The sequence below is a fragment of the Sander vitreus genome, chromosome 18 (assembly GCF_031162955.1).
Source record: "Sander vitreus isolate 19-12246 chromosome 18, sanVit1, whole genome shotgun sequence".
NCBI lineage: Eukaryota > Metazoa > Chordata > Actinopteri > Perciformes > Percidae > Sander > Sander vitreus.
This window is the reverse complement of record NC_135872.1, coordinates 3499457-3524524: the sequence shown is the minus strand read 5'-3', so window position 1 is coordinate 3524524 and position 25068 is coordinate 3499457. Positions and strand designations below refer to the sequence as shown.

At 41.1% G+C, this 25068-nt stretch overlaps 2 protein-coding genes across 2 annotated transcripts; one reads left to right on the top strand and one right to left on the bottom strand.

Moving 5' to 3' along the window:
- Window positions 1-393: 393 nt before the first annotated feature.
- cebpz (CCAAT enhancer binding protein zeta) lies at window positions 394-17035 on the top strand. Its single transcript, XM_078274521.1, has 17 exons — window positions 394-637; window positions 3295-4790; window positions 5692-5923; window positions 6680-6842; window positions 7224-7312; window positions 7842-7895; window positions 8919-9021; window positions 10501-10557; window positions 10672-10738; window positions 11634-11746; window positions 12195-12255; window positions 12841-13037; window positions 14124-14153; window positions 15615-15692; window positions 15893-15948; window positions 16044-16125; window positions 16543-17035. The coding sequence occupies exons 1-17, from the start codon at window positions 437-439 to the stop codon at window positions 16698-16700; spliced, it is 3237 nt and encodes a 1078-aa protein (XP_078130647.1). The 5' UTR covers window positions 394-436; the 3' UTR covers window positions 16701-17035.
- Window positions 16465-19542, bottom strand: LOC144533268 (protein CEBPZOS-like). The gene is made up of 4 exons (XM_078274522.1): window positions 19389-19542; window positions 17884-18001; window positions 17730-17774; window positions 16465-16825 (listed from the first exon to the last, which is right to left on the bottom strand). The coding sequence occupies exons 2-4, from the start codon at window positions 17999-18001 to the stop codon at window positions 16743-16745; spliced, it is 246 nt and encodes an 81-aa protein (XP_078130648.1). The 5' UTR covers window positions 19389-19542; the 3' UTR covers window positions 16465-16742.
- Window positions 19543-25068: the final 5526 nt, after the last annotated feature.

Below are 25068 nucleotides of genomic sequence, written 5' to 3'. Positions count from 1 at the left end.
ATTATTCATTTATTTATTTATTTTACATCTTTCATCTAAGAGATGCTCCGTTTCAGTATTAACTGTTTTATTTTTGAAATATTTTTTCTTGCGTTTCCTGTCTCATCCTTCCTGAGCTAAGTCGAAAAATGGCAAGCTTGACACTTCCAAGGAACGACAAACTCTGATTGGACAAACGATGGTGACGTAGGGGGGGTTGAAAACATTGTGATTGGTTTTGGGTAAATCTCTGATTGCTGTTTTCGTTAGACATGCCCATAACAAATATTAAAACGACAGTATTATTTTCTGTACATTGTCCTACTCATATTTCCTTTTTCATTAAAAAAAAAAGAAGTAACTTACGAAAAAAAGACTTGATTTTTACATGTCCGGAAACGCCGACGGGACGTCGTTTTCCACATCCGGGTCACGTTCTCCTCATGCTGTAGCAAGCATGGCGTCGAAAAACAAGTACCGAAAAAAATCCAAAGCGAGCAGTAAAGTGACATTTCAGCCTGAAGAAAACGACATGGAGGCTGAAAACAGCGGCGGAGAGGAAGATGAAGACCCGGCACAGGATGGAGGTGAAGACAGAGGGAAGAAAGAAGAGGAAGAGTTCAGTCTGGACGAAGTTTTACGGCTGGGAGGAACGCAGGTGAGTTTTCCAGATAAAACCTCTTCACAGACAGAACTGCAGCAGTTTACTTGTTACTAACAGTGGTGAAAAGTACATGTACTCCAGCAGCGTTACTGTACTTAAGTATACATTTCATATACTTCAGTATTTTCTTTTCATGCCACTTTCTACCTCTAACGTTACTCAACTACATTTGAGACTTACGTTACAAATTAAGATATAATGTAGGCCTATGCAAAACATATAAACACTTTATAAAATATGATGTGTTTCAAATTAAACTTCCGAACAGTTTACACAAGTAGGTGAAACGATTAGTCGATTAATCATATCAGTCCGGTGTACACTGTTAACATACACTTAATGACTGCTGCTATTAATCTACAACACTCCATGTTATTGTGTAGTTTTTCTATTTTTATTCTATTATTTTAGTTTGTATATACCTCTTGTTTTACTTTATTTGTCTGTGTTATTGCTGACTGTCTTTGTGCTGCTGGAACAACTGAAATCCCCCTCTGGGGATCAATAAAGGTTTATCTTATCTTAGTCGATCAACAGAGAATTATTAATTGCCCATTATTCTGATTATTCTGATGAGCACTAAAAGGTCTCGTCTTGGTTCCAGTTTCTCAAAAAGTGCAGCTGGTCGATGTAACTCTGTTATCATGTTTCATTACTTTGTTCTTATAAATGAGTTGGAGATGATTTCATATTATTAAATAACTGTGAGTCTGGTTGAACCATTACTAGTTACGTTACATTAGAAGTCACTAGTCTATATCCACGACATTCCACTTTCGGTATTGCTCCGTTGCCGGCGGAAATTCCCCCCGATGTCCCTCTTTTCGGCAGGATGTCCGTTACCTTCCTCTTTCTTTGTGTTGGCGTTCTAAACTCTGGTGGATTTCTGAGGACTATGGTTGACTGCTCCTCAGATCTCTGCAGGGTAAATCCAGACAGCTGCACAACTAAAGCCCCTGACACACTAATCTGACGACCGACCGTCGGCAGAAAAGGCAGTCGGACTGATCAGTCGGCTCCCCGAGGTCCAAAAAGTGCCTCGGAACACACCGAAGTGACGCCGACTTGAACGCGTAATACGTCTCCATAACAGCAGGTGTCACTAATCTGTATTCAGTGTTTCCTCTAGAATTGGGGGGGTTTGGACGTCAGAGTATGGGCTTATCTGCTAATGTTAGCTACCGACCATTACCTTGAAACCATCCAGCAAATAGACGGTACCATAGGGTGATTTAACGTCACCGCTCATTTTACACACAGTTTAACAACAAAACAAAACGCAGAGTGAACATTACTAGCTACGTTTTTTATGTTGGTTTTGAGCGATATGCACCCCCACTAACCTGGAAAACTGTTTTTAAATCAGTAACGTTAATACAGCGTGTCGGAGGAATACACACAGACTCCTGCAGTGGCGAGTCAGAGGCAGAGGGACCGTCACTTCAGCGTTTGCTAATGTTGGCTTCTTGTCTCATCTGGGGTCTGATAAACAGTAAATTCACCAAATTCAGTGTCCACAATGCTATTTTCCAATAAACTGTAGCTGTCATATTTCACGGGTGTGAGTGCGGATTTCATGTCGCGGCTTTCGTCGCTGTTTATCACTTATTGAGTGAAGTAGTACTCGCCCTGTTGTTTATTTGGTTGCCATGACTTTGCGAGTGATGACGTCCTGTCACTGTTCCAGTTGCTCACCCTAAAGGGGAGAGAGAGCGGATGACAGTTTGCTTGAGTTCAGTAGAGCAGACGGCGCTACGACTTTATGACTTTTCATAAACAGCTGAAGGAGCGTGGTGCGCGGTGTACATAGAGGAAACCCTGTTGTGCGTCTCCCCTATTTCTGATGGCGCTGGAAATTTTACCGTGGCGGACCGCCACTATGCTATCAACATAGAGGAAACACTGATATTGTCGCCTAAAAAATGAAAACCGGCAGCTGATTGGACGAACACGGCACGTGGGTCTGGTTTCTCCCAGATTTTTTAACCGAGCATAATGGCGGCTCGTTCAGAACACAATCTCATATTTGATGAAAATAGTTCACCGAAACGTGTTTCTGAAAACATTTTAAGAGAGAAATAGGCCGTGCAGTTGCTGAATCTGTCTTCATTTCAGATCAACAAAGGTCAGTTTAAAAGATTTTCGTCGTCGATTTTGAGAGGCGTTAGTCACTCTCATCCCGCTCGTCATTTCCGGGTTAACACTCCACCAATCAGATTGGTCATGGAGTCCAACTGCCCGCCCTCCGACGCAACAAGTCAGGTCGGCCAAAATGAAGGCCGACAGCTCCTCAGACGGACGACGGAACACACCGAACAGACTCGAGTCACCGACCTCGCCAGACTGTCCAACGGCCGATTATCGGCTTGGTGTGCCTTAAAACAAGTTCCTTCCAGAGGCTGTTTTGCAGAGGCAACATTGCTCGGTCTGGCGCTTAGCTCCGCCTAAGACAGTAGTGATTGGTTTAAAGAAATGTCAATAAACCAGAGCACGTTTTTCTCCCATCCAGGAATGCTGTGTTGACTAGCCAGACCCTCCTCCGCAGCGCTGTGGAGGAAGAAGGTCTGGCGATGCAAGACTACAAAGTCACTGATATGCATTGTAGTTTATGACAATGTATATTTTTTTTCTTTTCTCTTGTCCGTCTCCAGGCCGACTACATCCTGCTTGCCGGCCTGAACGACACCAACGAGCTCATCGACGGAGGAAAGAAAGGAGCGATAGACGACCTGGAAGAGGGCGAGCTCGAGAAGTTCATTGCCAAACTGGGCGTCCGGGCGTACTCCGGACTGCAGGTCATCCCGGACGAGCCCGAAGGCGACGACGCAGCAGACGCCGGTGATACGGAGGGCAAAAAGGCCAAAGCGCAGAAAGCGACGTCGCCAGGGGAACCCGTATCCAACGCAGAGCAGCAGAAAGTCGCCAAGAAGCAGGAGGAGAAACGGAAGGCCAAGAAGACTAAAGACGCGGCGAAGAAGAAGCAGAACGTGAACGTGTTTGAGTTCCAGCAGCGACAGATCCTGCTGATCAAACCCGGCGGGAAGTGGTTCGACCTGGAATACACGGCGGAGGGCTCGTCGGCGCCGCAGGACCCCCACCTGGTGTCCCAGTACAAGGCGCTCGCCCAGCAGCTGTTCGAGGCCGACGTGGCGCTCTACAAGAGCAAGAAGAACCTGCAGAAAGGGGCCAACTCCAACTGGATGAAGACAGTCGTGTCCTCCGGCGTTCTGGCCGACAGGATGGCAGCCATGACGGTGCTGATCCAGGACGCGCCGGTGCACACGCTGGCGCACGTGGAGAGCCTGGTCTCCATGGTGAAGAAGAGGGGCAGCCGGCGGATGGGTCTGATGGCGCTGGATACGCTGCGCGAGCTGCTTTTGTCCGACCTGCTGCCGGAGCACCGGAAGCTTCGCACCTTCGCCGAGCACCCGTTCGACCAGCTAGAGGAGAAAGCCAGCGGCAACCGCGACGCCCGCGACCGGCGCCTCATCCTCTGGTACTTTGAGCACCACCTGAAGCACCACGTGGCCGAGTTCGTGGCGGCCCTGGACACGGTGGCCCACGACACGGTGGCAGCCACAAAGGCCAAGGCTCTGGCCACCGCGTACGAGTTGCTGTGCAACCGGCCGGAGCAGGAGCGCGCGCTGCTCATCCAGGTGGTCAACAAGCTGGGCGACCCCGAGTACAAGACGGCGGCCAAGGCGTCCTACCTGCTGGAGTCGCTGCTGCACAAGCACCCCAACATGAAGGCGGTGGTGTGCTGCGAGGTGGAGCGCATCATGTTCCGGCCCAACATCAGCGCCAAGGCGCAGTACTACGCCGTCTGCTTCCTCAGTCAGGTGATGCTGAGCCACGACGAGGCCGACCTCGCCGCCAAGCTCATCGCCATCTACTTCTCGTTCTTCCGCGCCTGCGTCAAGAAGAAGGACATCGAGTCGAAGATGCTAAGCGCGCTGCTGTCGGGCGTGAACCGGGCGTATCCCTACGCCAGCGCCGGGGACGAGAAGGTGAAGGAGCAGCTGGACACACTGTTCAGAGTGGTTCACCTGGTGAAGTTCAACACGGCCGTGCAGGCGCTCATGCTGCTCTTCCAGGTGATGGACTCCCAGCAGAGCATCTCCGACCGATACTACGTCGCTCTCTACAGGTACTACAGTCCCATCGCTGATCTTCCATTAATCTGTTGATTATTTTCTGGATGAATGGTCTATAAAGTGTCAGGAAATGGTGAAAAATGTGGATCAGTGTTTCCCAAAAAGCCCAAGATGACGTCCTCAAATGTCTTGTTTTGTCCCCAACTCAAAAGATATTCAGTTTACTGTCACAGAGGAGAGAAGAAACTAGAACACATTCACATTTATCAAGCTGACATCACGGAAGTTTTACTTTCTTTTCATAAAAAATTACTCAAACTGATTAAGAGGTTATTGAAATAGTTGGCGACTAATTTAATAGTTGACAATGACAACTAATTGATCGGTCTTTGCGGCTCTAATCTCATCACTACTTTTTCAAATGTTTGTGTTTTCACTGGCCATTAAATCCTTTTTATATAAAGTCCATCTTCCATTAATCTGTTGATTATTTTCTGGATGAATGGATTAGAGCCCGGCCGATAAAGGATTTTTAAGGCCGATATCGATACTAATATTTGGTGATTTAAAAATCCGATACTGCGATATATCGGCCGATAAATATAAAAAAAAAAAATAATAATCCAGAAACGCGTAACAAAACAAACAGATTTCCCTGACATTAGTTATTTGTAATTATTTATGAGTCCTCACTAAAATAATATGATAATGCCGTTTAAAAATAAACTTGTTTGTTTTATTGTCACAACAGAACATCAAAATATATTAAAGTTCTGTTAAATAAAATGTGTAAAAATACAAACTTAAGATATGAAACTTAAAGGGTTGAACACGAGTGGCAACGTAGCCCCGGAAGGCCGCCAAGCAATACAATGGGGGGGAAACCCTGAGTTTCTATAGAAACTGTAGCGAGATGAAAATCTAAATGTTGACCTTTCTTCTCCTTCTCTGCAGGAAGCTGCTGGACACGGGGCTGTCGTCGTCCTCCAGACAGAGCATGTTCCTCAACCTGCTGTACAAGTCTCTGAAGGCGGACATCGTGTTGCGGCGGGTCAAAGCCTTCGTCAAGCGACTGCTGCAGGTCAGCGCCGAGCAGAGCGCCAGCTTCGCCTGCGGGGCGCTCTTCCTGGTGTCGGAGGTCATGAAGGCCAAACCGAGCCTAAAGATCCTGCTGCAGGAGGACGGGGTGAGTAGGGCTGGGTACCGAAACCCCAGCGCTAATACGGCACCGGTGCCTCAGCGACCGGTATCTACCGGGCCGAACGGCAGCGCGAATTTCGGTGCCACTGAAATGCCTGCGCTTCTCTCTGATGCTCCGAAACAGACGTTGAAGGCAACAGAAACATCGCTGCATGTGACGCTAGTTAAAGCTACACTTGGCAGCAGGTAACGTTAGCCTACCGTTAGCTAGCAGCTGGATTAAACACGGTTAAAATGCTGACGGCTAAACGGTATTGTATTTCACTGTTGAGGATTCCAACAGCAGGACGTCCAACAGTCAGTCCGTAGGGAGTACCGGAGGGTCGCTGGTTCAAGTCCCAGTACGGGCCGAAGTACGGAGGTGGACTGGTAGCTGGAGAGATGCCAGTTCACCTCCTGGGCACTGCCAAGGTGCTCTTGAGCAAGCACAGCCGAAACGATTTGTCATAAATAAGTAACAATAGTGTTAGCCACAATGCTAACGGCATTGATAAAAAAAGCCAAACGGTACTGTCACTACTATTACGATTATTATTATGAAGGCCGACGGCTCCTCGGACGGACGACGGCACGGGACACACCGAACAGACTCGAGTCACCGACCTCGCCAGACTGTCCAACGGCCGATAATCGTGTTGGTGTGTCAGGGCCCCTAATCTCGATGATCCCTGAGAAGATTTTTTTTACAGTATTTTGTAGTTAAAGTTTGATTGTATCATCACTTCCTGTTGTGTTCACTCAGGAGGGGGAGGAGGAGGAGTTCAAAGACCTCGCTGAAGAGAAAGTTGATGATGATGATGAAGAGGAGCGTTTTGTGGACGCCGACAAACTGGAGGAAGGAGCGAGTTTAGAGACGGAGAAGGCAAAGCCCACTGCATCATGGGTACATCACCAGAACCTGGAAGGTGTGTGAGATTTATAGTCAATATTTGGCTTATGGTGTTTGTTTCGTCACAGTTGTGTAATAATACAGATGTGGATGGAAAAGCTGATTCTACAAGGATTGACAACGATGACGACGGTGTTTTTAAAAATGTAAAATCAAGATTTAAATCTTGAAAACATTCAAATAAAGAACAGATTGTGTCTGATGATTACAGTTGATTCAACAACAGCATAAATAGGAGTGGTTTGAATCGACCTTTTATAGTAAAAGTTGTATCTTAATTCTTCTTACAGTCAGAGCTGGGCGTAGTTTTGATTATCATCACTACATAACCATGTTCCACCTTGTTTTTCCTGTATATTGATTTTTTTACATTGATTTCCTTCATGTTGACTTCCAGGAGGGAAGAGCAGTCACAGCTACGACCCGCTGCACAGAAACCCGTTGTTCTGCGGCGCCGACCACACAACGTTATGGGAACTGCAGAGGGTGAGAACCGGCAAGAAAGAAACGCATCATAATAAAGTCTAAAGTCCAAAGTTTTAGGCCTTTGTAAAGTCTTCAATTCGCTGAAGTATTGTGTTCTAGGTCTCACATTTCATTTCATTTGACTTGGTAAAACCTGCAGAAACCCTGATTATAGTATATGTATATTCTGTGTTTTCTTATTATTTAACCGTGAAGTTTCTTGAGATACATGATTTCTTTTTGAAGAGAAATGGCCAAAATAGAAACACACAATGAAATATGTATTCTTATGATAATACATATGTTAATTATATCTATATCACCAACCCCTGTAGTGCAAAAACATAATGTTTCCTCAATTAATTCAGTTCTGTGTCAGAGGATGAAAAGAAGTTTCAGTTCTTAAAGGGGACACTTGTTATAAGTAAATAAATAGAAAGAACCAACAGAAATGTTCTCTCTGACTATTCCACAGATTAAACGGAGATTAAACCCGAACACATGTCAACTTTCCCTCTCTTGATCGTTTCCCGTGTTTGTGTCTCTGCAGCTCGCCGTGCACTTCCACCCCTCCGTGTCGCTGTTCGCAAAAACCATCCTGCAGGTAAAACTTTGATACTTGAAGTTCAAGTCGTTTCATCACATGGAGACAAAGGCTACGTTCACACCACTAGTCTTAATGCTTGATTCAGATTTTTTTGCTCAGATCAGATTTTTTGTTTTTGCTGTTCACATGACCTTTTAAAATGTGGCCTGTATCAGATTCCAGTGTGAACTGTTTGCGGTTTCAAACTGACCTGCATGCGCAAAAGAACAATAACAATGACATCAGACGCAGCACGCTGTCGCACTAAAGTTAGGGAGGTTATGGAGGAAGTCAGCATTTTGGCTTTTATTTCAAAATGAACGAAGAGAAAGAGAGCCAAATTGGCTATTACGGGCGGTTACAGTATGATCCTTCTAGTTTTGATTGAAGTATCTCCCCATACACTAGTTAGGTCTAACACCTCACTCTCCCTCCATTGACTTGCTCCATCACTGTTCTCCATGTTGTAGGCCTAGTCAAGTTTTTAATGTTACTGTCTGTGTCTCGGGCTGACTCCCGCCAGCGCATAATTGTGACAAATGTCGATGTAGGTTGACGTAAAAGTGGCATCAAATCCGCCTTGGTGGTTCACACTGCGGCCGCATTGAAAAAAATCAGACCTGGGTCTGATTCAGGACCACATATGGAAGTGGTCTAAATCTGATTTGAGAAAATCAGATGTGGGCAAGATTTGAGTGTTCACACTACTTCTGAAGAAGTCTGACCTGGTCACTGGACCCCAAAAGAATCTGATTTGGGCCCCTTTTGCCTGCAGTCTGAACGTAGCCTTTAGAGCAGCTGTATCTGTAGGTGTCTGTGACATTATTTAAACATACACTCTCTCTGTCTCTCTCTCTCTCTCTCTCTCTGTCTCTCTCTCTCTCTCTCTCTCTCTCTCTCTCTGTCTCTCTCTCTCTCTCTCTGTCTCTCTCTCTCTGTCTCTCTCTCTCTCTCTCTGTCTCTCTCTCTCTGTCTGTCTCTCTCTGTCTCTCTCTCTCTCTCTCTGTCTCTCTAAACCATTTGAATCTGTTGTTTCCTCAGGGGGGGTCCATCCAGTACTCAGGCGACCCTCTGCAGGACTTCACCCTCATCAGATTCTTGGATCGATTCGTCTTCAGAAACCCCAAACAGCTGAAGGGAAAACGTAATAAAAACAGACTATATTTTATTGTAGATTATCAGTTTTATCAAAGCTCCTCTATACTAAAGAAAGCGCATTTCAAGCAGCGCTAATGGTGTGAAACGGTCCACACTTCCTGTCTCCTAAAGGGGCGTGGTCTCGTTTGAACGTGCAGTGAACGTCGTGTGGATGTATGGAAAGTTATATTTCAATATTTTATTAATGTTCTTTTGCTAACGTTAGATATTTACACGGCTAAAAGACATATTTAGCATCACGAGATTAGTTTTGTTAGGGCGTTCGTGAACGTTAGCCGATGTTAGCTTCCCTGTGTCGCCAGATCTCGAGAGAGTTCGGTCCTGAGACAGAAACAGGTCTCAAACTAAGTTAATTTTCTCCTGATGTGTCCGTCTGAAATGCCTTTTTAGTGTCAGAATGTTCTGGAGATATGTGGCTTGTAAAGAATGGCTCCATTATATACTTTGATGACAATGGGGCGAAATGATCGCTCATAATCTGTGTTCACGTTCACTTCTCCCGTTGGAATCAACACACTCGGACCTGCCGCTAGTCTCCTAAAGAGGCGTGGCCGTGGCGGAGCCCACGGGACACAGAGACCGAAAACTACTCCGAGTTAGGGCGTCTCGGTTCTAAACCATCTCTGGTTTTATCAAGTAATCGTTGTGCTGCATCTGAGGTGGAAAACACAACATACAAGGCAGATTTAAAAGAACATTTTATTGGTATAGCGCTTTGAAAGGTACTCAAAGGCACCTTAAAGCTATAGTGTGTAGTTTCTGTCGCCCCCTTGAGGAATTCTAAGTAATGACAACAACACTGTCGGTGCATCCACATGATACAAGCCTTCTGTGATTGCACCCCCCCCCCCCCCCCTTTCCACTCAGTTGCTAGTAACCAAGGAGGACACGGAGGATTAAAAAAACATAATGGACTCTTCAGAAGAGGTCATTATTTTCAGTCGAGTTTCTGCGTGGGAAAGTCACCGGACGCCACAACCTTCTGAACGTAGTCATACTGAGAAATCCAGAGAGAGTTGTGTGGAGCTGATGGTCTTAATCAGCTTTGTAGCAACTCATTTGGTAATGACTTGAATGTAACGGACGTTCATTAATATCAAAAAGTGACGCGCTAAAACTTTAATTATGTAATAAAAACAGTGAAAGTATAATAAGGCACATTAAAACCAGTATGTTCAGTTTTTATTAATGTCCAGCTACAGAATATGTTTTCATTCAATCTTTATTCATACTCGAGAGATCATTGGGGGGCGAACTTCATTTACAATGTCAACACAGAAAACACCATCATAAGAAAAATAGACAATAAAAACATTCTGAATTGGAAAATAAATTAGGATAATAAGGATGCAAAAGAAACTACGATAATGTAAAGCAATACCAAGTAGAAGGTTGCAGGTTTAATAATGTCAATATGTGAAGATATCTTGATTTCTGCTTCAATATATTTCATTTTTTTTCTTAGAAAACACAGACTCTGCAGCGCTGACGCCCAAACACAGTTCTCTCATCTCTATACCAGGTGAGTTTCTCTTGTTTATATAACTAATGTAATATATCTATCAATATCAATACCAGTCTATAGTTTGTGGTGTTGTGTTTTTGAGTTTTCTTTCTGTTATCCTTTGTCTGTCAGTGAACTGTGAGGAGTTTCTGTCTAAAGAGGAGAGTCAGGTCGCTGTGGATGAAATCTTCTTCCATCGGTGAGTGTGAAACCATTTTATACAGAAGTTATTGACAAAATGTAGCTTTTATTTCTCAAATGATTTCTTTATCCTCACATAGACGCAACAAACTACTACTACTTTACTTTGTGTATGCAGTTAGTGAGACTATCTCCTGCTCACCTCCGATGGGTTTGAACGCAGCCAAAATCAAGATTTAGTTTCTCTCATTAAAGGACAATTCCGTCGCAAAACGAACCTAGGGGTTAATAACAGATGTGTACCCACTCTGACATGTTTTCATGCTTAGTGATTGTGTTTGTAGCTTGAACGAAGCTAGCGCGGACCGCTGGTTAGCTTACAACGCTAGTATTCAGGGCACAGGGAACGTAAAAACAAATCGCTATTTATACCACTCCCGCAGCTCTTCGTTCAATAAACTGTCTGTATACTTAGAATGTTCTCAATGCTTCAGTTAACATGTAGGGACCCTCATTATGCTACCGTTGAAGTTTGGTGATATTTTGAGCCTTTTTAGTGGTATAAATAGCGATTTGTTTTTACGTTCCCTGTGCCCTGAATACTAGCGTTGTAAGCTAACCAGCGGTCCACGCTAGCTTCGTTCAAGCTACAAACACAATCAATTAGCATGAAAACATGTCCCAGAGAACGACAGAGTGGGTACACATCCGTTATTAACCCCTAGGTTCATTTTGCGCCGGAATTGTCCTTTAATATATATTTTGCAAGGTAGGGCCCCAGGACTCCAGAGATCAAGGCAGGCCCCCAGCAAGTACAACAGCACAGTCCCAGAGTATGGATATAAGACAAGAACAGTACAGGCACACACAAAAAGCTAAAAGAAAGACATCAGGTCCCAGTTTGTGGTCTTTAGATTTCTGCAGTTTTTGACTTTTTTTTCTTTGTTCTACAGCTTCTTTAGGAAACGTCAGCAGGATAAGCAGCTTAAGACTCGCCGGCCGCGAGGAGACGGCGATAACGAGAGCGTGGAGGACGTGGACGACGAAGAGTTTGAGAAATTACTCGGTGAGTCGAGGCGCTCGGTGCCGTTGGATCCCGTTGAACTGAAGCCCTGCAGAGTTACCGTGAAGTAGGGCTGCAGCTATCGATTATTTTAGTAATCAAGTATTCTACTGATTATTCCATTGATTAATCGAGTAGTCGGATAAGAAATACTTACTAAACAGCAATAGTAAATATGTATTATTGCTGTGTACTATGTGTGTGTGTGTGTGTGTGTGTGTGAAAGACAGGTTGTTTTTGAAAAAGCAACATTTTTTTATTGCCAAATTCCAAGTACATTTTTGGTGGCCCAAATGTTAATATTTTTTAAGGTGAATAATTAATGTTTTTACTGTGGTTCTATTGTGCTGAAAACGTCTTGTGTTAATGATTTAATCCAGTTTGAACTAGTTCTAAATATTTAGGTGCTTCTGTGACTTGTTGACTTCATCTGACTTTGTTTTCCCAACAGATTCCTGTGAGGGAGACTCGTACTTCACGGACCTGGCCATCGATGATCTGGACTTTGCAGGGTGAGTAGTCCTCAGCTTTATTATTTCTTAAAGAACTTCCTGTCAGGACACTTTGTATTCTGCTCCACATTGTAACAGTCAGAATGTGGACGCAAAGCAGCGCCTGAAAGGGAACTACCGTTTTTGTAAACCTGGACCCTATTTGTATGTGTTTGTGTGTAAGTGACTGATGGAACAACAGTCTTTGACATTGGTCCAGTATTAAGGAATGTGGCCTCAGAGAGTTTTTGTTTTTCTGTGGTCTGTTTGTGTGTTTTAATCTTACGTATTGATTGACTCATTTCATCAACACATTCTCCATCTCCTCTCTCTCTCTCTCTCCCCGTCTCTCTCTCTCTCATTCTCTCTCTCTCTGTGTGTCTCTCTCTCTCTGTGTCTCTCTCTCTCTCTCTGTGTCTCTCTCTCTCTCTCTCTCTCTCTCTCTCTCTCTCTCTCTCTCTCTCTCTCTCTCTCTCTCTCTCTCTCTCTCTCTCTCTCTCTCTCTCTCTCTCTCTCTCTCTCTCTCTCTCTCTCTCTCTCTCTCTCTCTCTCTCTCTCTCTCTCTCTCTCTCTCTCTCTCTCTCTCTCTCTCTCTCTCTCTCTCAGTAATGTGAAGAGTAAAAAGGGGAAGAAAGACGCAGAGGACTCAGACTCGGAGGACTCGGACCTGGACGACCTGGACGACGAGGAGGTGTCCCTGGGCAGTATGGACGAGGAAGACTTTGGAGACGAGCTGGACGAGGACGGAGGGACGTTCATGGATGCTGATGGGGGCGGAGATGATGATGATGATGATGAAGAAGGTAGGGAACAGTTTCTAATTTATTTTCTGGTTCATGTGTCACTTAAAGGGTCATTTCAGGTGTTTTCAACCTGGACCCTGTTTTCCTATGTTTTTGTGTCTAAGTGACTGATAGGAACAACAATATTTGAAACTGGTCCAGTATTATGCATGAACGCTGTAACTGGCAGTAACAGACCGGGCTGCAATGTAACAGACTCAGCTGACAGACTCAGATTAATATTCTAAGTGTCTGACAACATTATGGAAAGGATCCCTTCAGAGACAGACCTTTAAAACCTCTTTGAGACCTTTCTGTTTAACCAGAAACAGCTCTGAAGTCGCTAAACCCACCAGACTCCATTTAAAAAAGCAATACTTTTAGCGTGAATAGAGCCAACATATTTTCACATGTAAATTGGTAAATTATGTGTTTGTTTCAACCAGAACTAGAGTTGTGATGATTGGAAAAATGGAAAGACGACCAAAAACGGCTTTTCATAGTTTTATTTTGATTCTGTCCACTTTGAATGAAGTGTATTTTACGATGCTAAAATGACTGTTTATTTACATGGAGTCTGGTGGGTTTAGTGAACGCAATTTCGCGGATGTTTTTATGTTTAAAAAAAGGATCTTACTCTTTAACAGAACAGGTCGACCTCCTTAGAAATCCTTTCCATAATGTTGTCAGACACTTAGAATATTAATCTGAGTCTGTCAGCGGCAAAGCGAGCACTTTTGTGAAGGTAAATACAAGCTGGACAATTGTCCTGTTAACTTACATTGGACTACAGCAATCTCGCTTAATACTGGACCAATGTCAAAGATTGTTGTTCCCATCAGTCACTTAGACACATAAACATAGGAAAATAGGGTCCAGGTTGAAAAATGTTACCCTTTTAAATCCCTGCAAATTTAGGAAATTCATATTGTACAAACTTGCGTACATATTCTTGTACGTGCTTTCTTCCCAGGTTCAGTGAGTACGTAAAGTTATTTTGGCTGTTTCAGGTGATCTTAACAGTTACAGGACGCTTCTCTGACCTGGATACTCAATTAAATATCTTTCTTTTTTTAATTTATTTGCTTTCTTTTTGTCATCTTTCAGTTCCAGAGCTGGAGGATGCTGCATTCGGTGGTGAGTACAAGTTTACATACAACTCCTCATCGCCGTTTTATCCCACTAAACGGATCAAATATAAATCAATTACTTCATCGAATTTTGTCTCAACGTGGGCCTTAAAATATAACGTGAAACAAAACAAATGGTGGAACATGTGCACACACACACAAACGGTAAAAAAGTCTGAAATATTAGAAAAGTGAAAATAGAAACAAGACAAGATGTTGTTACAGAAACCAGTGTTTCCTCTCTGTTGATTTTGTAGTGGCGGCCCGCCACGGTATCAGAATGTATAATAATAAATAATATAATGACGCACAATGTAGTCGCGGTTGCCTTTTAAGTTATCCTGCCTATGTAACGGGTTGTATATAGGTTCTGTTAAATTCCTGCATAAATGGGGACAGCGCCGTCTGCTGGCGTCACTTTCATATTGCGCCGCAGCGCGAAAAGTAAGGTATTATGGGTAATCCACAGCAGAACTCCTGATACCTGCTGTGGTAAGTCGCATGTTAAATGCTGCAGAGATATTAGCCAAAATGTTTTATTTCACTGTATTTTTGTCGTGATGTAGTCTAGAGATGAGTGCTGTTTGTTTGGCGTCCAGCGAGTCGTTAGTTTTGGGCTCAGAGCTGAATGCTAAATGTAGCTTTGTTGTTTGGACAGACCTGCCCCCACTGCTGAAAATAATCCTAAAGGAAACACTGAGAAGCTAACCAGCAGTATATAAAAAGTCATCACTGAAATATTAGAAAAGTGAAAATCGGAACAAGACAAGCTGTTCATAAAGTAATTAAAATGAGCTCCATCGTTACCAACACATTAATGGAAAAGAAAATGGTACTTTTGGGGTACTTTAGGTATATTTGTATGCTAAAACTTTTGTACTTGTAATATAATAAGTATATTTCTACACTGTGGTATTAGTACTTTAACTTTAGTAAAGTTTAGTTTTTCCACCAAACCTCCGTTTCCATCTGAACTTCATATACATAAAGAAAGATCAACATAAGAATGATATTCTTGTCATATCTTTAAACCTTGTATTGTCTTCCTGTCGACCATGCAGCTATTTCATTTTCTGGGTCAAAATGTAAAATTAAGCTTTTTCTGATGTCTTTTTCGGCACTTTATTTGACAGTTTGTTTTTTTCCACGTTTTTGAAGCTCTTTCCGACATCAATTATTTTTCAAACGCTATAAAATTGAATAAAACACCCAAATTCAATTAAATAGTGAACTGATCCATTTATTTCACGTGTGAAAAGCTTGTATTACTTTTACGTTACTTGACAGTTTGGTTGAAAGAAACGTTTTGAAAATGGATCAGATTAGACCCGAGATAAATGGGTCGAGTGAGGAGAAAATAATCATGAGCTTCTTTTTTAAAACATATATCAGTTTACCTTTTATAGAAGATTATAAAGGACACGTCACTGTTTTAAATAATGAAATAAAATGTTTTTTTTATCCGCAGATTCAGGCGACGAGATGGAAGTTCCAGACATCACTCCTCGGACCAAGAAGGGCAAAAGGAAGTCCTCAGAATCTTTAGGTTCGTTTAACTCATATTTAATATGTAATGTCGTTTTATTTTTTACCTTCATTATAATTTTAGAAAAATAATCGGGTTTGAACCTTGAGTCTGACTTGTGCTTCCCCTACTTTTGTGGGAATTGTGATGTTTCAGTTGCTGCATCATTAGTGGAACTACCTGTAAACAGTTTCTCAACACGTTTTACCGTTGTCCAACAGGTCCGAAACAGGGAAAGAAGAAAAAAGGAACGGCCATGTTTGTGTCTGCTGACGAGGTAAGATGTTTATTTTTATGACTTTTTCCATATGTACTATACTATGACATTTTTCGACATACTATACTGACTTTTTCGACATGTCGTTTTTTCAGTTCGGCTCCCTGTTGGATGAAAACGCCGGCTCTAAGTTTGACAACATCGGACTGAACGCGATGGCCAACACCGACAAAGCAGGTAGGAACATTTGAGCATCACGCTTACAGGAAAAAGACAAGACCAAAGGTTTTTATTTAGTTTGCTGGATACCAGTCAGGTTTAATAATAACTTCTCCACAGAGAGAAACAAAGAAGTTTAACTCAGTCAACCAGGTCGTTATTCTTGTGTTCTGTCTGTTGGTCACTTATACTCTCCAAGCAGATAGTGTTGACGAATTACAAACACTACTTGTGTAGTTATTAGGGGTGCACGATTCAGAAAATGTCCAGATTCCCAGTATGTAAATGTAGTTACTTTCCCATGTGATTGCAGTAGACATGTAATTGATCTTGAATCGCGATACGAATGTGAATCGATTGCACACCCACAGTAAGTTATACATTCATTAGATAGGGAGACTTAAAGTCTGTAACACTTCCTGTTTGTCCCTGCAGGCCTGAAGCAGTTGAAGTGGGAGTCTCAGCGCAACGATTGGATCCAAGGCCGCGATGTCAAGACGCTGCGCAGGAAGAAGACCATGTTCAACAAAAAGAAGGCGTTTGGTCGAGCCAGGGCAGGAGGCAAGACGGTTGGCAACAAAAAGAGGAAGTAGTAGCCGCCATGTGTTTGTGGATTTTTAAACTGATGGCCACTTTCAGTCCTGTTTGGCTGACCAGGCTGCGTGGTCACGCTCTCGGATGCTGTAGACCCCCGCCCACTCATTGGACTGGTAGTAAGCTGGGAGGAAACAGAGGAGCAGAACCAGTCATTTGATGAACGTTACGAAATGTGACCTGAGGAAGAGCAGTGTTTAGTTGTTTTTGTTAAAAATATACAGGATATTATGTCATGGTTACATGTTTCTGTCTGCAAATGATGATTTACAAGTTTAAAACAAAACTGTACAGAGTTCATGTGCAGCAATGAAAATTAAAGCTGTTAACATTTTATGATGCACTTTATGGTTTGTTTGAGTCTGACAATTTATTTTTTTTAAACCCTAACTCTTTGAAAAAGGTCATAGTATGTCGAAATTTTTAAAAAAAAAAGTCATAGTTGTCGAAAAAAATCATAAAAAAGTTATAGTATAATATGTTGAAAATTTTTAAAAAAAAGTCATAGTATGTCGAAAATATTCATAAAAAGTCATAGTACAAGTATGTCGAAAACAATCACAACAGTTATAGTATATATATAGTATGTCGTAAAAATCATGAAATAGTATATTGCCAAAAGTCAGTTTAGTATGTCGAAAAAATTCATAAAAAAAAGTCATAGTATGTCGAAAATATTCATAAAAAAGTCATAGTATGTCGAAAAAAGTAAAAAAAAGTCAGTATAGTATATCGAAAAAATTCATAACAGTCATAGTATAGTATGTCTAAAAAAGTCAAAAGTCATAGTATAGTATGTTGGAAAAAGTCATATTTTAGTCATAAAAAGTCAAGCTGTAGTATGTCATAAATTGTCATAAAAAGTTGTAATGGAAATGTAATAAGTTGTATTTGAGATATTGTATTGAATACTGTAATTAACTGTAAAACATCAACATCTTATACTCCTAAATTTAGTCAAACTTTAACCCTGACAAAAAGCACGTCCCATAACAAAAGGGACAGACAGAGGATAAATATCTTTTTACCTTCCAGAACTGATGGAAACCTCCGATTCATGGTGTTCCTGAAATCTGCAGGTGGAGCAAATAAAATGGAGATTCATTTAGAAGATATAAAGTCACCCAACACAGGTTTAAATGTGCTTCAGCACTTGTCGAACATTGATTATTTTATCGATACCTTGACTGTTGTTCATCTTGTGAAACAGACCGTACACTCCGAAGACGCCCAGCAGCTCCAGAGCGATCACTCCCTTCATGAACTTTTTGGCCAGTGGCTCCAGAGGTTTGGGAGGCATCTGAGGAGACGTCAACACAAACAAACACAGCTTTATTGACATCACGGGGATGACAAATGATTCACCATTTCTGAGAAAAACTGAAATTATGAGCATATCAAACACTTCATTTCTGCAACAATTTGTGCCTTTTCTGCAACAAGTTATGGTGCAAATGTCTTAATTTATGTAAAGGAAATTATTATTGGATTTTTTTTTATCTAACTTTTTGCACTGGCCAGTTTTGATTATTGGGGAGGCTGCCCCCCCTGTAAATTACGTCTATGGATTACAACAGTATTTAGTATTGTGATTTTGAATAATACACTTCTAGAGTCAAGAAGTACAAAACATGGGATTTTCTGCATTTGGTCCGCTGTAGTCGCCGTTAGCGATACCGTATTTATAGAAAATATTTAGGTGAATCATTGGTAAAAAATAAATATTGAGGGTAAAGAATCAATTTTAAAAATCGTTGCAAAGAAATCACGATATATATGATTTTCCATTCCTCTCCCACCCCCCCAACAAATACAGTTCTCCATTCATTCATTTTTTAACACGCTATGTGGTAAAAAATGAACTAGTCGACATATCGACTGGCTATCGTTATCGCGATATATCGTTGAAAATATTATATCAAAAGTGTCGCGATAAGTACGCAATTATTTTTATATTTACTTTTATTATTTCTAATATGTCCTGTTATGTAGACATGCTCGTTATTTATTCATTCATGTATTTTATGCTGTCCAACCAGTAGAACATGTCCTGTTCCGTAGACATAATCTTTATTTATTTATGTATTTTATACTGTTCAACCAGTAGAACATGTCCTGTTCTGTAGACATAATCTTTATTTATTTATGTATTTTATACTGTCCAACCAGTAGAACATGTCCTGTTCTGTAGACATGGTCTTATTTATTTATTCATGTTGTGCCAGTCCAATATGACTGTCAGTTGAAATAAACCTTGTGTTGTATCTGTCATGAATCTATTTTGATGCGTTTTCCCATAACTTTTGTAATTTTACATATGTTAAAGAAATATCGAAATTAATATTAATATCGTAATATCGCATTTTGTCAATATCGTGCAACCCAACTATGAATGTTAATTAACTAAACTTGTTTGTGAAAGGTTATTAGTGACCATATTGTCTGCTTGTGTTGTAGGCTGTACACTTTTAGCCTTTTGTATAATAAATACTAGGTTATCGTTTGTAAAACATCTACACTTCCACGTGCATTACCACACAACAGCAGGACTGTGAATGTGACACGACATGTTAAATATTAACCTTACTAGCATCAATAGTTAGCAAACAGTTTCAGCCTTCATGAATGGACCTTGAATGGTCTCTTTTACTTCACGTTTACGTCCTCTTACTCTTAAATAAACTCACCTTCCAATTCACGGTGGAGAAAAACAACTGAACGAGTCTTTAGCAATACATTAAAACCGTAAAAATTGTTAAAATAACGCGAAACATTCTCAAATGTCCTTGTGTTTTACAAGCGAAGCAATGTGCTACGCTCTGAGAGTACTGCACGGAAGCCCGGTTGGGACAAAAATGACAGTAGCGAGTTTTTCACTTTGAATTTACATTTAGTGTGATTTTTGGACAAGAAAAGACAAAAGAAAAAACACAAAGGGAAAAAAAGGAAAATTCAAGAAAATGACTAAAAATAATCAGGGAGTGATATACGTACATACATAAATAAAAAATATATAAATAAAATATACAAATGAATAATGCGAGTAAGCGAGGTAATAGAGAGTTAATAGTAATTCAATTTATCTATCACATGCTATGGTAAAAAATAATTGACCATTAAATAAATTCAATATTATATATTTTTGTCATATAAAGGCTTACTGCTTTTATTCTCCTCCCTTTAAAACATTGTGTCGTATTATTTGTCAAAAACACAATAAGGCCATTAAAAAGTATGTTGTATATGTATGTTTGCATTATGATAATATGTGCAATAAGTATTTTATGTGACAACAAAAATAATAACCAGCTGTAGTTGCAGGAGCTCGCCGGTAGGTGTCAGTGTGGTTTCACATGAGAGGAAAGTTTTCACCAGCAGAAACTGAAAGTGAAGACACACATTTACCTGAGAACAGTCTGCAGGTTAAACAATCATTGGTCAGTGAGAAAAAAAACAAGCCAAATAATATCATTAAATTAAGATAAAATAATATGATCATCAGAGGGAAAATTCAGGCGTTGCACCAGCACAAAGACACATCTTCTCCTACTTCTTAAGCTAAATAAAGTTGCGAGTACTCCCTCCAGCTCTGCTGTAACTCCGGGGGGTCCGTGACCCCTAGGGTCAAAAGAGTTACTTTTTTATTTGTATTTGCAAATTGAAAATAGTTTCAGCACAATCCAGATCCATTTAGTAACTGTTCTTGGGCTTTCATATAAAATGATCAAGTCTCTTCATTTTTGAGTTGAAATGTACCTTTCTGATGAACCTATTTCCTTTAAACCTTCCTTGTCTGTCTTTAACTGCTCCCCCAAAATGTATCTCTGCTGCAATGAATGGTGCTCTATTTTTCTTACTCCTGTAGATCTAGAAATTGTGTCTCTGTGTCTTTGTGTCTGAATGAACTTAAACTCGTGAAATAAATGAACAAAAATCACTCCTAAACTGTGGGATGTCTGATGTGTTTTTGTGGGGTTTTTTCTACAGGAGTTAACAAGCAGAGTAAAGAGTCTGTCCTCCTCCTCCTCCTCCTCCCCTTCTTCTTCGGGCTGCAGGGTTTACTGTTTGTGGTCTGACTGAGTGTATTTACCTGGTGATGAATCTGAAAAGACGGGCGGGACGGACGGTACACACAGCCGAGGTGAAGGAACAAGAGAAGTCGGACCACCATGCTCTCTGCACACACACAACCTGTTCTCCCTGTGTGGATGTCAACAACCCCAAATATTTTTACCTTTTGTGTTCCAGTGTGAAGCTCACATGGGTCAGTAAGACTTTGAGGTGATCTACTGGTGCAAAAGTAATAAAAGTACCATGGGTTAGGGTTGGGGGTTAACCCTATTCACCATGTTTCACAAACTGGCTGAACTTGTTTCAGTGATCCACCTGAAGAAACTGTGGACTAAGTATTCAAAACATCAGCATAAATGGGAAGAATCCTACAGGGCCACTTATTGCAATGTCTGGACCCATTTTTAATCTACTTTATATATATTTTTTTTTTGGGGCTTTTCCACCTTTAATTTCTGACAGGACAGCTAGGTGAGAAAGGGGGAAGACATGCAGGAAATCGTCACAGGTCGGATTCGAAACCTGGACCTCTGCATCGAGGCATAAACCTCTCAGTATATGTGCGCCTGCTCCACCCACTGAACCAACCCGGCCACACTAATCTACTTTTATTTATGCATGTACTTGCGCACTGATTTGGTTTATACCGGTCTTTGTTTGGTTTTTCTATGCATACTACTGGACATTTTTGGGGTTTTGGTTCTTTGACGGTGTGTGTGTGTGTGTGTGTGTGTGTGTGTGTGTGTGTGTGTGTGTGTGTGTATACGAGTGTATGTGAGTATGCTTTTTTGATTTGTTTGTATTTTGGGTGTTGATTTTTTTCACATTTTCACAAAAACAATCTTTAAAAAAATTAGTACTACAACTAAAGACTATTAAAGACTTTTAAAATATGCTCACAGTTCAAGTGGATTGAAAAACAACAAACAGAAATGTTTCTCTCCGTGTTTCAATATACAGTTACTAATTATAATTAGAAATACAGTGAATTCAAAGCCTCCCTTGAGTCGCATTATAGCGGCATATAGCACACACTCTGGGCCCTTATCTATTCTCACACGTTTTAATAATCAGAGGTGGATGAAGGATTCAGATCCTTTATTTAGGTAAAGGTACTAATACAACACTGTGAAAATACTAAAGTAAAAGTAAGTCTTGCATTCAAAACCTAACTTAAGTAAAAGTACTCACCCTGCAGTGAAATGTTCCCTGTCAGTGTTTTCCTCTTCTATCGGATGTTTCTGGATTAATATCACTGCTGCATTAACGTATTTGTTGCATTTTCCTGCTGTAGATGTTTAAGGTTGTGCTCATTTTAACTCCTTTATATACTGTTGGTATAGTTTAATCTGCAGCAATGCATCACAGTGTTTTCCCTGGGTTTGTCAAAGACTTAGGTGCACGTATTTGGTAGAGGGTTTAGGGTTACTCCCTCACAAAAGGTTACATTTTTCAATAAAACAAATGCAATTTCACATCATTTTTAACCTTTATTACTACCATATCTGTGTCTAAAACGTTGGAAAAGCTAGAGCACATAATAAATAAATAACACTCAAATTGCTTAAAGACAAAACTTGCTAAATTCCTCTCCCATTTAGACATTTCCATAAACATTTCCATGCAGTTTTACTGCCGCATCTTGCCTAATGGGAGACCCGCTATCGTTTTAACTGGCCACACGGAGGTGGAGCATGCCAGTGAACCAAATGTGTGGCAAATAGGTCATTAATATGCAAAAAGACAAGACATAGGGGTTGTGTGGGGGCATATTTGGCTGTAATTGACCAAACTTGGTGGCCTCACATTCTAAAGCCAATATTCCATCTATACACTGATCTTAATTATTGCATATTTAAATGAATTTTCCTCCCTATAATTTTTGTACACATTTTATAATAGGCTATATTATTTTTTTAATGCCTATATATACGAGTCTATTGACCGACTAACACAACCTCGGCCACATTCAGCCCCGACAAAACGCAGCAACACGTTTTTTTAAAGTGCCCATATTATGCTCATTTTCAGGTTCATAATTGTATTTTAAGGTTGTACCAGAATAGGTTTACATGATTTAATTTTCAAAAAACACCATATTTTTGTTGTACTGCACAGCTCTCTCTCACTGCTACAGATCCTCTTTTTACCTGGTCTCTGTTTTAGCTACAGAGTGAGACCTCTTTTCTTCTTCTTCTTCTGTACTATCTTTGATTGCACATGCGCAGTAGCTCAGATGTAGATCATGTCAGCTAGCTAGCTCCATAGACAGTAAAAGAAAGGCTGTTTCTCCAACTTCGGTCAGTTACAAGGCAGGATTAGCTGGGAGACTTCTAAATGAGGGCGCACATGGAAGTAGTTCTTTTCTAGATTATAGTGAACTTGTGTGTGTTGTAGCAGTGCTTTGCTATTGAGAATGAGGTAGCATGCTAGCCGTAACGCTAACGCTAATGCTACGAGCTACCGGTTGCAGTTAGCCAGCTTGTTTCGGCTTGTGACGTCACAAGCCGCCAACAGCTCACCCGGAGACTGAAGGCAGGACACATTCAGAAAATGTATCTCACTCAAAACAGCATGGATGGATTTTTTTCAAAGTTTGTATGCGTGTGAAGCACCAGAGACACAAAAGAACACCCCAAATCCCAGAAAAAGTGTTTTTTTCATAATATGGGCACTTTAAACTGAAACGTGGATGCGTTGAACACCCTGTTGTGTGCACAAGTACTCTGCCTTTTTATTACCACGAGTTTACAGACACGTCTCTGTTGATTGGGTATCACCTGTGACACAGCCAATAAACGAGAGACACACCCACCAAACGAGAGAAAACATATCTCAAAGCCCGCTGCACACCGTTTCACACCGTTCTGAGGAAACATGTCGCTCAACCAGGAAACCATACCCTAACGGTTTAACACACCGTTTTGAGATTGAACGTGCTCCTTATCAACATGCACGTCGCCTACTTACGGTGCATTCAAATCAACTAAAGCCCCTGACACACCAACCATACAGCCAACCCTCGGCAGAAAAGGCAGTAGGACTGATCAGTGTCCCCGAGTTGGTCAAAAAAATGCATCGGAACACACCGAAGAGACGAGACATAATACGTCACCATAACAGCAGACAGTGCTAATCTGTATTGTCGCCCAAAAATGAAAACCGGGCAGCTGATTGGACGAACGCTTCACGTGGGTCTGGTTTCTCTGGAAATTCAAAGCCAGACTGTCATGGCGGCTCGTTCAGAATACGATCTCATATTGTAATAAAATAGTTCACCGAAACGTGTTTCTGAAAACATTTGAAGAGAGAAATAGGCCGTGCAGTTGCTGAATACGTTTGATTTTTATTTTGTATTACTTAAGCCAAAAATCATTTTAGTTACTTTAAATACTGCTGAGTAGTTTGTGAACGTCCCCTCGGGATTAATAAAGTTTCCTTTTAATCTATAATAATACATCAAATGATATTAGTTGATTATATTATATGTAATCATCGGCAAATGATCAATACATTTGTTTATAAATCAATAATAATAGGCTTACATCAGACTTATTTGGTTTATTGTATTAATCCGCAGAGTAACTAAAGCTTTAGAATAAATGTCAGTGAAAGTATTTCGCTATAAAGTAGCAGAAAATGGAAATACTCAATTTAAGTATTCTCAAACTCATCCTTTTGTTTGTTCTTTGATGAAATCGGATTGAATTATCTATGTTTGTGTTTTGTCTTTGTGTTTTTATCTGATTTTGTTTTTCTCTTCTTTTACTGCAGCCTGTGTTGATTGTTTGAGATACATTTAAAAAAACAATAAAAGAAAAACAAGTAGCCTGAAAAGTACCTCAAAATTAAAGTGAAGTACACTACTTGAGTAAAAGTACTTAGTCACTTTAGATGTGACCTAATAAAAGTGTGAAGTTACCGGAGTAACGTCACATTGGACAGGTAATTACATCATTTACTGTCACCGACCTGGGAGGGCACGGGGGCGGGGCCTCACACACCTTATTAAAACTTACATTAAAGAAATATAAAATAGGCTAGTGAGGGTGCACGTAGAAACCTGAAATGGCGTGTGTGTGTGTGTGTGTGTGTGTGTGTGTGTGTGTGTGTGTGTGTGTGTGTGTGTGTGTTCACTTTAGACGTAACCTAATAAAAGTGTGAAGTTACCGGAGTAACGTCACATTGGACAGGTAATTACATCATTTACTGTCACCGACCTGGGAGGGCACGGGGGCGGGGCCTCACACACCTGAATACAAATCACATTGAAGAAATATAAAATAAGCTACACGT